This window comes from Acanthisitta chloris, unplaced genomic scaffold, assembly GCF_000695815.1.
Source record: "Acanthisitta chloris isolate BGI_N310 unplaced genomic scaffold, ASM69581v1 scaffold21157, whole genome shotgun sequence".
Lineage (NCBI taxonomy): Eukaryota > Metazoa > Chordata > Aves > Passeriformes > Acanthisittidae > Acanthisitta > Acanthisitta chloris.
Window position 1 is genome coordinate 3,853 of NW_008681267.1, and position 18,482 is coordinate 22,334.

Here is an 18,482-nt window from a genome sequence, read left to right on the forward strand (position 1 = left end):
TTCAGATTGTTCCCCTGACAACCATGAACTGTCACGACAGATGGGGATAGTTCAGTTTATTTATTTCTTCAGCATAAGGAATATTCCCAGAGAGACACCACTTGGGCTAGGTGATTCTGGGGGATGGGAATTCTTACTCCTGTTGGACTTGACCTAGTAAAGAATTTTGCCTTATTTATGCATCCTTTTGACGTAGACTGGTGTTTAAGTCTTTGGGTCTGTTGCCATGAACCTGTATCACAATGAGTAAATAGCACTGACTTCTGTAACAGTTGTGTTGCACATTAATGTTTGCTAAATGATTTAAATTCATTGCGTTAGAAATGTTGAATCTTTGTCTTCACAAAAGAGGTTCCAAGCTTGCAGATGACTCAAACTGTGCCTGTACAGTAAAGGTTTTAGCATAAAGTCACAACCAAGGTTAGCTTTCTGCTTTCATTTCTGCTTTTACATCCCATGCTGCAGCTGTTTTGCTTCTAGACATTATCAATTCTGTGCTTGAAAGAAGTAACACCATTTTAAGGTATGTTTCAGATACAAGTCTGTTCTGATTTATTTGGGGTTTTAGGAAGTTTTCTAACTGCTCACCCACTGTACACTCTCACATCAGTGAGCATGAAGCATTTACACCAATGTGCAAAGGACAATTTTAAACTTGTAATGCAAATATAAATGCATCTGTTTGTCTTCATATAGTACCAATCTCACATAGTCCAGTGTACACTGAAAATAGCTAGATGCCTTGTGGATCTGTGTTTTCACAGCAAAATCTAATCTGTTTCTTCTAGGAAGTCTCATGTTGCTGTGGTCAGTGTCCACCAGAAGCTGGCATGCTTCCTGGGCTATGTGCCAGTGGCGCTGCAGTTTCAAACTGGAGCAGCAGCATTGCTGACCAATGCCTCAGTCAAAAGCAGAGCTGCTGGTAATGCTCACAGCAGATGTGCTTTCTAATGGAAGCTGGGTCGGCTTTTTGTCATCGAGACCACCAGAAGTTTTGCCAACAGCACCACTGAACAATTTTCTTGTGGCTTGCAGTAAGGGAGGAGTTTCTCTCTGAAGCAAGTGCAAATGTAAGTACCTAATCCATGTAACAGAGAATTCCCCTGAAAGGTCATGTTCTCTGTTATGCTGCACACTCACCAAGCCTTACCACGGTGACTCAGCTCCAGCTAGACTGTCCTAACTAAATGAGGTGGTTACTTAACAGTTCTGGAAACTGAAATACACATCTAGCCCATGGATAGAGGGAGTTTATCAGTGAATACAGGGTATCAGAGTGGTTCATTTCAACATTGCAGGATCTGGTAGAACACTGTCACCAAGGAAATGAGACCCTGAGTGAGTTTTATGTGGAGAATTATAATCTGATGGTTAAGTGACACTGGACCTTGGCTTAACTTTCAGGTGTGCATAACGTTACTTAGATTTCTGCTGAAGAGCTTTGATGCAGAGACATCAAAGCAAATACGAGGGTATATGCCTGAAGGATTTACAAACTAAACTTGTCACCAGCCTCTCACACTCATGAGATGTACTTAGATGTTCCCTGAGTGCACTGGTCTGCCAGGTTCTACACAGTGATCATTGATATCATTGTTTTCTCTCATACTCAAGAACCATTGAGCATTAGAGAATGCTCCTATTCATGAGGTTTAAGGAGAACTGGCTTTTCTTTCCCTTCTGTCTCATCTTAGAAGAGCAACTTGTTGGGAACACAAGGGTTCTTCAGGTCAGAACCGGGATAGAAGCTTTACTTTTAAAAGCCATGTATTTCTGAAATGAGGTCTACAGAGTGCCTGTTGACTGCACAGAAAATCTGTCTGTGTTGCCAGGCAAGGCTTGGGCTTAGCTAACATTAACCTAGGGCTGGAGAAAGAAAAGTCATTCTTGTGATAGCAATGAGAGAAAGTTCAAATAATGTTTTAAATTTTGCCATAAACCCTTCAGACTTCCCTAGTGTGAAGCTAAATCACTTATTTCCCACACTGCTCCCTGTTTTTCTTTATCAGTGGCTGTTTGAGATGATCGATGAGATGTGGCTTAGAGCTGCTCATAAACCAAGTCTGGAAGGCATGGATACCCTAATTAGGCTGCAGAGTTGTCTGTCTAATTGAATAATACTGACCAGATCACACTTGTTACACTGGTAAAACTGGCACTTTGGCTGACACAGTGTGCAGTCACCAATTTGGGGTTGATGAGGAAATTAAACCTGGTTGCACTTCTGTCAAGAAGCCAGCTTGATGTCACTGTGGTAAGGTCCCAGGTTCTTAGAAGATATTCTGAGGCACCTTCTTTTCTCTATCTTTTTGAAATTCATTAATTCATTAATTCAGTATGAAATACTTAAAATTTTAGTTGGTCAGAGACAGCAAAATGAGTGTATGACCCTGAGTACTGGTGGGGAGCTCTCTTCCAGGTCTGAACCAGGACTGGGTGTAAGGGGAAGTCTTACTTCATGGATATGTGGCCTGTTTGAAATCTGCCTTTTTTTTTTTTTGCAAGAGGCTAATTTGCCATAGACAGCCAATGTTAGAAGAAAATTTACATCTGTGACTCCTCCAGAATATCTCCTTTCTGTGCACTGAGCCTTTCCTGAGCAATCATGTTCTCACTAGCTGGCTTGGCTAGCTCCCACTCAGCACACTCCAGCTTGCTGAATTCTGTTCCTGGAGCACCTCATGGAGGGGATCCCAAACTCCCCAAGTGCCAAAGAACAAGACACCCTGGTGTTGTGTTTTAAAACAATGTGGGAATGAGTCACTTCCCAATACTAAGGAATTAAGTGACATCAAATTGTACTTGTGTCATTTGTTTTGCAGTGAGGTAGTGATGCATGCGTGCAAACATTGATTTAACATGGCTTTGTCTGCTCAGAGCAGAAGTTTATACAGACATAGGAATGCCAATAATTTTCCAGCTGAGAAACATGAGATTAAACTGTTGCACTGACCTCTGGTGCAATAGCTGCTAATTTTGCATGGAGTAAAACAACACAGAGTCAATGCAGAACAACTGTTGTGGCACTGTTTTTTAAATCTCATTGTGGATTGTTTGCAGGTCTGTATGTGCCATTAAAAACAGGGCTTCAGGGCACTGTGAGAAATCAGTGGCTGATATCCCTGACCCAGGGCAGACTCACCTGTCAGGGATGGTTTAGATTGTTACATAAGTGTCCCTGTAAATCTCCAGTGGTGGAGATTTCACAGCCTCCATCAGTGATGTGTTTTACTGCTCACCTACTCCAACCACCAGAAGCATTTTCCTTAGGTCAAACTTCCTCCTGTTCCAATTTTGAACACGTTACTCTTCTCACTGAGCATAGGAAAGACTTTTTTCTTTTCTCTGTATGATATACTTCGATTTTTCTTCGCGGTCTTTTCTAGACTGCATACACCTGATTGATTCTTTCATGAATTTGATCAGAGATCTGAAAGATTTCTAATACATTCACATTAGTATAAATTATTCTTGAAGGACAATACCCAAAATCAACATAACTGTGTGAAAGATGGTTATCAGAACCAAGAGTAAGAGAGAAAGCTGCACATGCAAATTATAAGTTAATACATTTGATATAAGAAAAACAGAACCATCTTTCAGTTGTTATCTCACAATCTGCTCTCCTGGTGTAAAAAGAACTCAGTTATGTGGAGTTCAGCTGTTTTTCCAACCACACCACACTGCATCAAAACCACTGAATTAATTAGCTGTTTATGAAGAACACTGTGTGTGAAAACCAGGATTTATAAATGTGCTAGTACTGGGAAACCCTTGTATTCACCCCAAAGCTTCCCTAGACCAACAGCTTCAAACAATGCATTTTCTGCCAGGTTGATATTCAATTACTTGAAGTGACATAACACAGAAAAAGGCTACTGCAATTGTAAACCCACAGTACTTGAAGGAATTAAAGCATTGATGCTGCTTTCTGCCTTCCAAAGAACCAAACTTACAGCTAATTCTTACCATTAGGCTGAGCTCATTAGGCACAACCTCTCTTTCCTCCATAGAACAAGAGAGAAGCTGCAGAACTTTTTCTTCTTCATTTACTTTTAGAATAAGAAAATAATATTCTGCCATAGATTCCTTAGCTGCTAAAGGATGGAAACAAATGCAGTGATATGATCTGAATACTTTATGGAGTTTTATAGTTAGTTTTAGTTACATTGTCGTGGTTTCCCCCAGCAGCAGCCAAGAACCACACAGCCTCTCACTCACTCCCCCACCAACGGGATGGGGGAGCGAATTAGAAGGGTAAAAGCTACAAAAACTCATGGGTTGAGATAAAGACAGTTTAATAGAGAAAGCAAAAACTGCACACACAAGCAAAGCAAAACAAGGAATTAATTCACTGCTTCCCACAGACAGGAGGTGTTTAGCCATCTCCAGGAGAGCAGGGCCCATCACGCGTAACGGTTCCTTGGGAAGACAGACGCCATCACTCCAGATGTCCCCCCTTCCTCCTTCTTCCTCCCACCTTACATACTGAGCATGATGTCATATGGTATGGAATATCCCTTTGGTCAGTTTGGGTCACCTGTCCCAGCTGTGTCTCCTCCCAATCTCCCATGCACCCCCAACTTCCTTGCCAGCATGGCAGTACGGAAAGCAGCAAAGGCCTTGACTCTATGTAATAACAAAAACATCAGCAATAACAAAAACATCTCTGCATTATCAACTCTGTGTTCTGCACAAAACCCAAACATAGCCTCATACTAGCCTCTGTGAAGAAAGTTAACTAACCAGCACATACATGTAAAGAATGACAATAGTATTGGTGGTTATGCTTTCAGAATTGATATTTTGCTTCACTAGAATGTCATTTTGGTATTTTCAACATATACCACACTGATGATCTGTATAAATCGACTAGTTCTGTTGGTGTTTGGGTGTAATATTTAACAGGTAAGACCTAAATAAACCCTTTGTTAACATTCAGAAAAGGTGCTGGAATGAACAAAACATTTTAAAGGTTATCACATTATCAACTTCATGAGTCTCCCTCTACAGTGCCAGTTTCTAATGAGAAAGCATTATGTGCTCATTTAAGAAAGCCTCAGAACTCCTGAAGAGTGCTGACCCATAGTAGGCAAACTTATTCATCTATAATACATGAAAGATCAGGACTTCCTTTTGCAGAAACTATGCTGAGTATGCAACTGGGAATAGAATACTAGCTGATTAAGGCAACTAACTTAAACTTTCAAAAGTAGTTTAATTAGAGATTAAAATTATTAGATTGCAGTGAAAAGCACAGTTATTACCCTGAATTTAGAGGATCCTTAAAAAGACATAAAATTAAGTTTCCCTCATGGCAAAACCTTGAGATTCTGAAGCATAATTTCTGTTCTGCTCATTAGTTCATCATAACATATATGGTCATATAAGGTCAGAAAACATGTTGCTAACAATTGCGCAAATTATCAAAGATTAGCCTGAGACATGCTTGGTGAAATGGAAGAGTGGATAGAGAGTGGCTAATATAAATTGGTGAAGGTATTTCAGATACAAAGGTAGCAGCTTTTACCATTCTACTACTTTCTTTCTGTCTCACATACACTGGATTTAATTGATAATAAGTTACTGAAAATAACTTGGAGAACACCTTCATATTTAAGAATCAGGTTTAACCATCAGAGATTAAGGTGAACACTATGGGGTAAATGCATCAGTTTTGCAGCAAAGCACAATGGAAAAAGCTGGTGCTAGGTAGCAATCAGAATCAGAATGCCAAAGAGAGACAGACCACTATCCTCAGCAAACTTGTAAAAGAAGCAAATTTATCTTAACTAGTATATCTTTGCAAAATTTCCTCATTTTAATAATTTTCATGGAAGGAACTTCTTGTGCGACTTCACTACAGCTGCAAGGAACAAAATGCAAGCAACAGATTCAGGTTTGCAGTAGGTGCTAAAGAAAAAAAAGGCTGCAGCTGAAAACCCATAAGGGATATTTTTTTGCCAGTCTCTAATTTGTTGCCAGAATTTATTGCTAACTTGTGTTCTGTGTTAATACCAAAGTACAGCGACACTTCAAATCCACCAGAGCAATTCATTAAAAACTGCATTTTGGGACGTGTCAAATCTAAGACTGAATAACTGGCATTTCCCAATTTTAACCTTGAAAACACAGAAGTGCAAACAAATTTAATTCAACATAATTCTCTATCCAAACTTCAAAAATGGCCTCTGACATTGCCTGAAGTATGAACTCTTTACAGTGCCAAGGAAGTCTGTATGTGCTAGGAAGCTGGGTTTTTTTTAGAAGAGCTTAAACCTTGGTCAGCATTTTAGTCATCCCTAACTGTGGTTCAGGAAAATAAGGTACTTATGATTGATGTTTTCAATGTGAATCTTAAACAGCAAAGATCCAACACGACTCTCCTGAGTTTTTATGCATTGAGATGATGATATATTCCACATGTATGTGATATATAGTACATGCATATACACACTATAAACACTACACATAAATACATAGCCCATGTATATATAAATAGATATAGTTCACCTACAAGGGCCAAAAATCTTTTGCAGCTATCCTTGTCAGCTAAGGTACAGCACAATCATCAGGATTCACCAACCAAGAACTGGATATGTCAAACATTAACATTAAGCCTGACACAATAGCTGTGGTTTTACTGTTCTTATATTTGATAGTGCAAAACAAGGAAAAAGTCAGTAGTTTACTATTGAAGATATTCCTAATTCCAAAAAAGTTTCTGTTTGTAACCAAAAATGCTGTAGTTGTTTGGGGGTTTTTTTGCAAGGACTTCAGGTAAAATATTTGAGGCCAAATAAATTATTATAATGTCAATAATGTTTTTATGGGACTGGATTATAAAACTGGCAATGCTTTATACAACCTTAGGAAAGAAAGCTTAAAAAAAGATCTTTTGCCTTTGTGGAAGAGCATGCTGGCAGCATGTATAAAGCAAATATAACAAGCCCACTTGGAGCTCAAGCTGTACAAAAGTCAATATGTGCTAGTAATTCTCTGTGCTGGCTTGTGGGATAAGACACTTTGCATTTGGGACACTCGAGAAAGCTTTCATCAAGGAGGCTTGAATGTTTGCGGAAAGGACTTGTGTCATACATGGTCATGTCTTCAAACACAGCTTGCAGATCTTCTTGTGGTTCCCTATGCCCAGATTCCCGGAGTTTCTGGAAAAGAGAAGTCTTTAGTGTAAGACTGGGGCATGCACATGCTGATCAAATACTGCAGGATACAATATTCAGGCTTGATGGCACATGAGCCTTGTGTGTGTTAAGCACTAAGGATTGTGCCCTGCTCACCAGCAGCAAGGGAGAGTAGAAGCATATTGCAGCTTCATCATGCTGCAACAGACAAAATGAGATAACACAGTGTGATACAAAACACAGTTGTGCTCCTGCTGAGGAACTGCTCTGGACCTCCTGCTGCAGTATTCGTGCTCTGTGCCTGCTCTGGGGAAAAGCAGTGCCTAGCTACCTGCCTGAAAGGGTTCTGCAGCTCGAGGCCACACACCTAAAGGAATTAAGAACACTTACTACACTTGAAATAAGATCCCAAAGTGAGAAGATGGAGGTTTATGCAAAACCCCTGACTAAATTCAAGCTGTTCAGTACATACCAGAGGTTCCAGACGGGTTATTTGCTCCCTGGCCTTGTGCAGTTCCTTGAGGACTTTGTTCAACTGATACTCCAAGTTCTGGCGAACAAGCTCTCCATTCTCTAGGTCTGTTGTGTACATCTGGATCTGGCAGCGCCCCAAAGTGAAAATTAAAGGCAAAATTATTAAGAGTTGAGAGGAATGCTTCCCATTTATGTGTTTAAAGTCAGTTGTACTCTGCAATCATTACCTACAATGGGATCAAAAGGGTAACATTTTATAGCGAAGCCTATAGTGCAAGTTCTCATTAAAAACACCAGTTTATCCTCCAGGTTCCTTCTTGTATGAAGATAATTTGGACAGAAACTATAGATAACACTCTACACGCAAGCTTAGCAAATAAACCTCTTTTTCTCCAATAATATCCACTAGATCTGTAAAACTGTGCTTGGGAAAAATAAGAAAAATATGGCAATGCAATTCTTTCTATAACTTTGTCAGAAGTGTATTATAAAACTTCAACAAGCTGATTCATGTGAAGATGTTTCCTGTACCTAATCTGAGGCTGTAACTGTTGAGCAAGTGGCTGTGGAGAAAATAGTATCAGGTCTGATCACACCCTCTTATCAGTAAAGGTTACAAGATTTTCCTCTTGACAGATGTATTAAAATTTTTAGAAGCATCAAGAGATTATCCACAGCTTGATTTCTATGAGGTTAGTCTAGAAAGACTTTGTGCACAATAAATATCAGCATTTTGGCATAAAATTGGGTACCTGTTGTTCCAACAGAGCTATTCGAGAGTGCTCCTCCTCCTGTCTGAGCAATGACTTATGAAGAAGTTGCACCTACAAGGCAAAGAAACACTTGTCACAACTTCCACGTACAACAGTTAAACAGCTTAAAAAAGAATTAATCTGTAATGGGATGGAAGCAAACTTTTACATTCCAATGCCAACAGAAAATGTATGCCTGTTATGCAACAGCCAAACCCAATTCAAATATCTCTACTTCCCTGGGGAAAACCGCAGGGAAACATCATTATTGCACTGAGAAGGGCAATGTAGGATGAAGTTATCATTCAAATAAAAAAGAAACATCAACCTGAACTTTCCTAGGTGATTCGTGACAAAAACATACACACAAAACCTGTGTTTGCACTAACATGACATGATATTGTTAGTAAGGCCAAACAATGCAACTTCTTGTAATAGAAGAGAACAAGATTAAGGCTCACAAAGCACTACACTATAATGACTAAGTAAATGCACACATAAAAATGTCCTCCATTTCCAGCATGTATCAACTTTTATGATAATGCTTTTGTCCAGCTTCAAAAAAAATAAAGTGAAATCAGCATCTTTTAATCATTACTAACCAGTGAGAACCAGCCTGTATATAGACAGCTGAACTATTGTTCTGGGTTCAGCCTGCTTTAGTGTCTGCTAAATTTTATTCTCATATTTCAGATTTGTTACAGAATCATCAAGGTTGGAGGAGACCTCTAAGATCATCAAGTCCAAACATTAACCTGTTATTGGGGTCCTTGCGAGGGACGGACTACAGCACACCAATATGATGCTCTGATAGCCAACTTTATTTAGGGCACCTAACAGTATTTCTAGTAAAATGTCTCCCGTACATGCAGCTACGCACTGATCACACAACTTTGGACTGGTTGCTCAACTTGTCCGTGCGTACAATTCTTAATTATGATAGGTTACAAGTTTAAGCTGCATCCCGCTCTCACATCCTGGGAAACTGACAACAAGAGCTACAGAGTGTCTATGAGAATCTAAACAACAGCACTATTCTCAGCTTGTTAGCAAGACGACTTATCTATAAGGCAGAAAAAACAAAACCAAACCTAAAAACCCTGGCAGCAGGAGAGAACAAAACCATTATAAAGTGTTGGATTGAAGACACAGGAATGCATGAAGATAGAAACAAGGTCAGCAAGACCTATTTTGTGTGTCTCGTTTTTAATTGCTTAAGCATTCCTTTAACCATTGCTCAAGTTACAGCTCCTCTGCTAGCCAGGCCCCAACAACCTGTCACTGCTGTAACCCCATAACCCTAAACCCTATCCAGGTCCAGATGCCTCTCAAACACTTCCAGGGATGGTGAGTCCACTACCTCCCTGGGCAATATTCCAGTGCCTGAACACCCTAATAGTGAAGAAGTTTTTCCTTCTAACCTGAATCTCCCCTGTCTCAGGTTATTTCAGTTCTACACTGCTTTGTTATTGACCTCAAACTTCCCCAACAGCAACTGTGTCTTATTTGGATGCCCTAAGATCTGTCCTTCAAGGAGGACTTTCCAGTTTCTCTTCAGCAGATATGTGATCATGATTTCACATCCAGAAGAAAAACAAAAATTTTTTTATATCTTTGTTAGTGTCAACATCCACATAGGAATATTCCAAGACACCACTGTAATTCTCCATGTAGTGGAAGTGGCAAAGTCCTCATGAGTATTTCAAATACAAGGAGATAAGCACTGAGTATTTTTAAAGACAAACATGCAGCCCATACACATCCTCCCCCACTTCTGCTCAGCCAGAGTGGTTAAAGTCATTGGGCTCAAAACAAAAGGAAGGAAGAATTAAGAATTTCACATATGAACAGAATTATTTCACCAAAGTCATCGAGGTACTCCCTGGGAGATGGGCAAGCCCTGTGAACACAAGTCTGACACAAAAGCAACAGAACAGATCTGACAGCAGTGTAAAGCTCACAACGGAACAGCCTGTCTGACAAGCACTTCCCAGAGTGCCTTCTACTTCTTAGGCTTTATAGGGAATCATGGAAATCTTCTCAGTGGTTTCTACCATAGCCATCTTCAAGACAGTGACAACTTAAGGTCTATCCCTTCCCTTGCTTATCTGTCCTTTGCTTTCTAGTACTCAGGTGTACTTGCATAGTTCTTATCCATCATACAGAGAACTAAATGCAAGAACTCACCTGAATAGCAAAACAAAGAGAAAAACAATCCAGTTGTGTGACTGCAGTGCTTGGCTGAGGGCACTATCCAGGGACACAGCTTCTTACCTTGCAATTCTGAAGCTCCAAGCCCATGTGTGTATTATAGCAGCCAGGTGATCACAGGATCAGTGATATTCCATAGTTAGGAACACACAATAAAATGAGTTTTTACCTTTTCTGTTCTCATTTACTATTAACCTTGAGGATGAACTATATTGAAACCAATTACATATTTTCTCACTTCTCCCTCCTGTCCCATAAGACCAGAGAAAAAAGTGAACAAAGACTTTCCTTGTTTAAACAACAAAATTTCACAAAAGGCTAGATTTTGATTCAAACCAATGTATTAGAGGAAGAATTCAGTTTTAACCAAAAGTCTAGATCTATGAAAAGAAGAGTTAGCAGAGTGAGTGTTGGTCCAGTCTGATTAGGTATGACTTTTCACCTCTCTTGATGATCTCAAACCTCAAAGGCATCAACTTACCTGACATAAAAGATCTTCAGACTTCTTTTTTTCTTCTCTGAGCTGTTCTCTGATAGTTTCATTTTCTTGGTTCAGCCTCTGTGCTTTCTCTTTCATTCGATTTTCATTTTCCAGGGTCTTCATCTCAGCAACTCCTAGTGACTGCACTAAGGCATTTAACCTCACTACTTCTCCCTGTGTTTCTTCATATGACTTTTTGATTTTTTCAAGTTCAGATCTTAGCTGGATTGTAGTGCATCGTTCAGTCTCAAGATCACTCTTGGCAGTCAGTAACAGCTGGTCATAGTATTTTTGCTTTTCCTCTTGTAGATGACCTTAATGAGTTAGAAATAATTGAGATAATAGTGTGAAATGAAATCACTTAAAAATCAGAGCACCAAATCCTTGACAGCATTTTAAGGCATATTAATAGAAATTGATGCTATAGGCTATTACACAGCTCACATTAGCACCAAACTTGAGTCAAAACAGCTTTCAATATTTATAGTGCATAAAGTGTTCTTACCAATATAGTAACTGGAAAACTGCAACTTGGCTTGTGTATGGCATTCTGTGCTACAGCTACTTTCACCACTAACTCTTACAGCAATATTATATCCTTTGCCATGACTACGCAAGCTCTGTGATCCACATGGCTCTTATATGGCCTCATGCATTATACTGACACATGGGAATCATGACCCAAAGTAACTAGATCCTTACTTCAGTTTTAGGCTCTTTAGCCAAGGTTCTGGCACTATTCCCTCCCCAGAGATACCCTGGGGTTCTGATGGACTCTACTTCACCATTAGTGACCAAAGTCAGACCACCCACTGTCTTTTGCAGACCATCTTCTTCAAATTGTATGCTGTCATTTACTTCTAAATAGCAAATAGAAAGGGCTAGGATAGATTTTTTTATTTTAAAAATGCCTGTTTCTTGGCTAGTGACGGCTACTTAAACCTAAGTTTGAAAAATTTCTGCTTGTTGACCCAAGAAAAATTTAGTAAGTAGAAAAAAATGAAGAGGCAGTCTGCAGAAATTCAGTAGCAATACAAAATACACCCAGAAGCAGAACAAGAAATGTACAATTTCATGGGCTTTGCTGATTTTTGGCACTGTCTCTTGCCTTTGATGCTCTTCCCATTGAAGGCTTTCCCTCATGCTTCAAAGTGTCATTTAGTAGGGAGAGTTTCTTGCTTGACTCTTCTCCCTTCCCTCAGCTATGAGCTAAGCCTTACCTTCTCATTAGCAGTACTGCTTTCTGGGGTGGTGACTTCCTCAAAGATACAACAGAAGAGAAACTTGTCATATCTACTTACAACTTATCTAGCTAAGTTCTTAGGAATTTGGATTTCTGCTACTGTTTAGCTTCTTGAAGAGGATAACTTTCTTACACCTTAACTCCCAGTCTCCTGACTGCTCTGATGACTAAGCATTGACTGCTCTAACTTTTCCTGGTATTACATTTCCTGGTGAGCTACTTCAGTCTGCCTCCCTCTAAAAATGCTGTTCATAGATTTCTGAACAGCATCAAAACATGGTTATGATGATATTTTACTGTTTTCCATAAAGATTCAGCAATGCAGACCTGAAGCCACTGCAAGTGAATTCCTAAGTGGCAAGTCTGTGGGCTGCTCTTACTCCAGATGATGCTGGTTCTGTTCAGTGAATTTACCTTGCAGGTCAGTTGCAGCATATATGAAATTAATAATTTGATAATAAGAAAAGCAAGTCAACATCCTCTGGTCCTTCTGCTCAAGGTGACTGTAATTTTATTAGTGCTGAGAGCATATGCCTCACTGAGGAACTGCATAGCAAGGAAGTGAGCTGGAGGTGGCCAGGTCCATATTGCAAAGCACTGTTCTGGCTAGGTGCCAAAACCTGTGACAAGTTTTCATGCCCTACAACAACAGGTACAGGTGAGTAAGGAACGTGGCAGTCTTGAGTCATTTTTGTAATATTTATTTTGAAAAAAGTAAATTTGTAAAAAATCTGATCCACACCTAGCTAATAAATCCTGACTGCTCCCATTATGTAGGCTGAAAAGTGTACTTTGAAGGATGGGAGATGGACATCTATTTGCCTCAACACTTCCCACAAACAGAGAGGTTGCTAATAGAGTGTCAAGGCTGTTGAAAACCATCTTTGAAGTGGATAAGAACACGAAGAACTGTTAATCAACTGACAGAGCTAGACAACAGGAAGCAAAGAAATATTACTTAACCAAGTTTTACCAATAAGCATCCAAAGTGTTGAGAACAAAGTCTTGATTTTGTTTAATTGTGCTGTAATTTGTTTTCAGAATATTTATTCTAGAGATAATTATGGTTTGGGTCACCGGTGGGGAAAAAATAAGGTCAGTACCTTCTGAATTTGATTCTTTAGATTCTTGTTGGCCAACTCTCTCTAACTTCTGTTCAAGTTCAAAGATCCTTCCAAGCAAGCCCCTGACATAGGCTTCACGTTGCTGGTCGTACAGCAGCCACTGCTGGTTTTTCTCAAGGGCCTTCATGAAAAGGAACAGAAGAACAAAAAAAAGTGTCTGGTAATTTGTCACATTTTAAAAGTATTTGTCTCATTTCTTGAAAATGTTAGAACTTACATATTATACAGTTTAAAGATAAGCTAGTTAAGTCTGCTGCAAATTACAGTAATCCCTGTACAATAAATAAAACCCACCTTCATTTGGAAACATGAGTCAGGCTGCTGAGTGTAAGTTAAAACTGCAGCAATATTAAATACTGACTGGTTTACTTCCTGGAACAGGAAAATTACTTTAAGAACAAAAGCTGTCATAAATCATGCCTAGATTATGAAGAATTAACTTTTCAGTCTCAAATATAAAATGGCAGACCTTGAAAATGGAATAAAACTATCATTCCAACTTAGTGTTTGTATGAATCAGGATGTGGATTTTATAGCTGATTGGATCATAGAATCCTTCAGCTTGGAAGGGACCTCAGGAGGTTTCTGATCCAACCTCATGCTATCCAAGCAGTGTCAGATCAGGTTCCTTAGGGCTCCTGATTTTTCAGCAATCACTTTATTCTTGTGTTCCAAGCAAGATTTTTCAAAGATGCTGAAAATCTTATTTTTTCTTTTGCAAGTTTTTCTTTGAAATTTAAATTATTGTCTCATCACAAAATAATTTTAGATATTATATTGCAGAGGGAAACGCACCCTCTAAGGTCCCAAGCTACCCAGAAATGTGTCTGATGGCAATTTACATTCTTATGCATCTCGGTACAGATGATATGTACTTGCAATGCTGTACAGGAAACTTACATCCTTCAACTCTCTTTCAACTTCAGAGAGATGAGCTGGAGATCCAGTGCTGTTTGCTACAGCTTCCTGCAGACAAAGAATAGCCTGTTAGAGCTGTACAAATGGATGGCTGAAGCAGCAAAGCTACTCCTGTAGAACTATTAATCTCACATAAATAGCATGAGAATATTTTTCGAATAGAGAACAGGTGCATGTGTGCAACATGTGCCCTTTGTGTCTAAACATCCTTACTTGTTGCTTTTTTTTCTTTGAAGGGTCTAAGTTATGTAGCAAACCATTTCATAGATTTAAAAGAGACTCTTCTGCAAGATACAGGACAAAGATTTACATTTAATTTATTCCACTACTCTGCAACTCATAGTTACATGAAAACATTTCCTAAGAAGACTGTCACATGTTTTCTGTGGAGCTGCTATTTTGGAAGACCTGAAAGGTGTCCCCAAAGAGCTTTTGAAGAAAAAAGATATTTAGGGTACACAAAAAAGTTGTTTGTTCTATTTTTGTTTGACAACATTCTATTCATAGGTTTGACAACAAGCCACACCTACAAGGAGTTGTTGGGGAAAGCTAGAGACCCTAATAGCTTCCTTGGGATAACAGGAAGGTTTTAAACATCTGGGAAATCATGTCTGGAACCATATGGACATACTGCCTGATTTTCTGAGACCTGATCCACAGTACAGTGCTTAAGGTATGAGTCAGAGAGTTCTTCAGACCCATCTAAAGCTAGAGAGCAGTTAAACAGTTACATTCCTTTCATTATCTGACAGGTTTATTCCCTACATGATAGAAAGCTTTCATGAAATTGTGTAGATATAAGTCAGAAGGAACTTCAATAAGATAAAAATGCAGATCACTACCCAAATCCAAGCTACAATTTCCCAACATTTTCCTGTGATTTTTGAAACACGAGTTACAACCAATTTTATAACTGAAAAATACAGGAGAACTTTGAATGCAGTTATTGAACTTGAGCACTTCCTAATAAAAAATAGCATTTAGAGACACTACAGTTGTTTCTATGAACATCAGAGTCCTTCCTTGATGAAAACTTGCTCAAAATTGTGTCATAGAACTGGTTTCTATTTCAGAGCTCATAGGCCACCTAGCAGTTCCAAGCAGCATTGCTAGACTTGTTTTCAAGTTTTCCAAGACATCCAGTCAAAACATCAGTTATATTTGTTGTCCTCTGTTGATAAATTAGTTAAAAATGTAAAAGGAATTTATGGTTTTAAATCGATATTTTGGTAGTTCATTGACAAAAATATCATTAAAAGATACGTTTTAAATCCTCTAAGTAAATTCAAAGTCTCTTAAAACTGAAAATTAAACCGCTGCATTTAAAGTGGTGTTTCCCAAAATGCTGCATTATTGGAAGTGATATGTAGACATGTATTAGCATTCAGAAGTGGAGATTGTATTTTGCTACATATTTGGCTAAAGCAGAATTTCTAGAAACTGCTCAAGCTCTATGCAGCGCACAGGGAATCAGCACCACCTGCAGGGGAAATGCTGGAAGAGAAAGACTATCAGGCACTTATTTTTAGGCACCAATTTCCCTGTGCCCCTTGCTGAGATACTACTGCATTTTCCATAGAACATTAGAACTGGGAGGGGTGGAAAAACGGCTGTAGAAAACTAAGTGCACTTGTGAAAGCTGCCGAGGATCTGGCACCATCCTATCGACCACTTTACATGAGAGAAGAAACTTGTCCTACCTTGGGTCACAGTGAAGTATTTACTGTGTGTGATGCCATAGAGAGTACAGACAACCAATTTTATCAACTGAGACACAAATGAGGATACATAAGAGCCGACAGGAGAAAGATACTACTGAATCTGAATTAGGTGAGGAGCTTAGTTTGTGTTTATTAGTGTCCCATGTCCCTTTTACTGCTCCTTCTCAGCCTCTGAGCACACAAGAGGGCACAGTATCTACTTAAGCAGCAGTAGATCATTACATGTACTATCACAAGTCAGAGCACCTGTGTGTGAGCTGGAAAAAGGGACCTTGCAGTACAGCATGAGAGAATTCCCTCCCTCCCCAGCTGTGTTGGCTGAAGTTGTGCCCCTGACTGTTCTTCATTTAGCCCCCGATCTGGATCTTATCTCTCTTCATACAAGAACATTTCAGTGTGCAACATAGCTTGCCAGGAAATTAAAACTCCACCCTATTTTATATCAGGTATTGATGATCAGGGGGCACAAAGTCCAATTCACAACTGCAACATTTCTTCAGTGCTTACCTGGGATGCCTGAGAAGTACTGTCCTCCAGGTCATAACATTCTGCAGTAACAGCAGAAAAATTACATTTTAACTTGTTCGTTTCTTCTGTCAGAGAACGAAGTAACTGTTCTCTCCTTTCTGCTTCCTTTCTTTTTTCCTCTAGTTGATTTTGCAGTAAGGACATTTCACTATTCTTAGTTTGGGACCTAAGCTTGTCTTTCAGGTTCTGGATTTCTTTCTCCTTCTCTTCAAGAAGAAGATTGTGTTTTTCTTTTTCAAGGGAAAGTATTTTCTACAGGAAACAATAAAAAAAGTGACACACGAGAGTAACTGTTAGTCTATGCAGCAAATGCACTGGCAAGTTTGCAACAGCTTGAGATGATCTGAGCAACCTGGTCTAGTGGAAAGTGTCTCTGCCCAGGGGAGAGGGTTGAACTATATGATCTTTAATGTCCTTCCAGCCCAAACCATTCTATGATTTTATGGTTCTATGATACTTGCAAAGCTTCTCTCTTAGCCTTTAATTAGCTGAGAATATTACAATACTACAGAGACCATCTGAAATATTTCAAGTGATAGTAAAACCAGTCTGAAATAAATGAAACAAGGAAAGAATGCAAAGAACCAAAGTTAACAGACTTGACAGGTACTCAGTTTTGTATGTATATACAGATCACTACAGTATATGAACCTTAACCACAAGCAGTACAAGAACTCCAAAATACTTCCAGTGAAGAGGTTGGTGCTGCATTCTTAGTACTGATTAGCATATTAGTAGCTCTTGAGGAGCAGCAGAACTTTCTTGCAAAGCACACAACAGTAATTAAAGTTACAGAAAAGGTTTAACAATAAATCACCCAGAAGATCCCCTTTTCCAAGCTGTCTGTCCCTTTAGTATCAAAATGTGTTTCAGCAGATATTTACAACAAGCACTCTCTTTTCAGTAGGCCTCCAGCACAGGTAATTATTACACAGCATTAGTACTGCACTTAAGACACCTTAGGGCTCAGTGTACACTTCTGACATGACAGCTGTGAGAGAGGCTGGTGTAGAAATCCCAAGTGTTGGCACCAAGTCATTAGAAGAGAGAGAAAGTGAAACTGAATTGAAACTGAATTTCAGAGATCCTCATTTAGGGAGTGGTTGAAGACCACAGAGTGGTCACTAGAATTCAAATACTGACACCAAAGAGTGTCAGTACACTTCTAAACAGTCAGTGTACTTCTAAACATGTTGGAGATATTCCACCTGCAAACCAGGAACCCAATATTAAGTAACCAACACTGAGCAAGCAGTAAACACCAACAGACACAGCAAATACACTAAGGAATTTAGCCACAACAGTAGAGAGCTGCCTGGCCATAGCCGAACCTTGGCTTGGGACTTCTCAACTGACACTGCTACTGCATGCAGTTCTGATGACCCCAACATAAGGAGGACATGGAACTGTTGCAGCAAGTCCTGAGGAGGCCACAAAGTTGATGAGAGGATTGGAGCATCTCCCCTATAAAGACAGGCTGAGAGAGTTGGGGCTGTTCAGCCTGGAGAAGAAAAGGTGTGTGGAGACCTCATAGCAGCCTTTCAGTATCTGAAGGGGCTACAGGGAAGCAGGAGAGGGACTCTTGGTTGGGAGCTGCAGTGACAGAATAAGGGGTAATGGGGATAAATTCAAAGAGGGAAATTTAGGTTAGATATTAGGAAGAAGTTTTTTCCCGTGAGGGTGGTGATGTAAAAGGTTGCATATGAGTTTGTTCATTGAACCCTGAATAAAACCATATGTAAAAGGTATAGGGCAAATATATTCAGAAAACTTTAGAGAAATATTCCAAGTAAAAGAATTTATTTAGTACTTAGAAAAGGGGGGGTGAAACAAAGAAGCTAAAAAAAAAAAAGGGACTAACCAGTGATAGACTGGGAGTTTCTTACTA

At 39.3% G+C, this 18,482-nt stretch overlaps 1 protein-coding gene across 1 annotated transcript; it reads right to left on the reverse strand.

Moving 5' to 3' along the window:
- Positions 1-6,962: 6,962 nt before the first annotated feature.
- On the reverse strand, positions 6,963-16,846 carry CEP55 (centrosomal protein 55kDa; the record flags this gene model as incomplete). Its single annotated transcript, XM_009078055.1, has 7 exons — positions 6,963-7,166; positions 7,615-7,740; positions 8,369-8,440; positions 11,061-11,374; positions 13,407-13,548; positions 14,328-14,393; positions 16,574-16,846. Coding segments are annotated over 7 exons (1,197 nt in total), but the record flags the coding sequence as incomplete, so codon positions are not given.
- Positions 16,847-18,482: the final 1,636 nt, after the last annotated feature.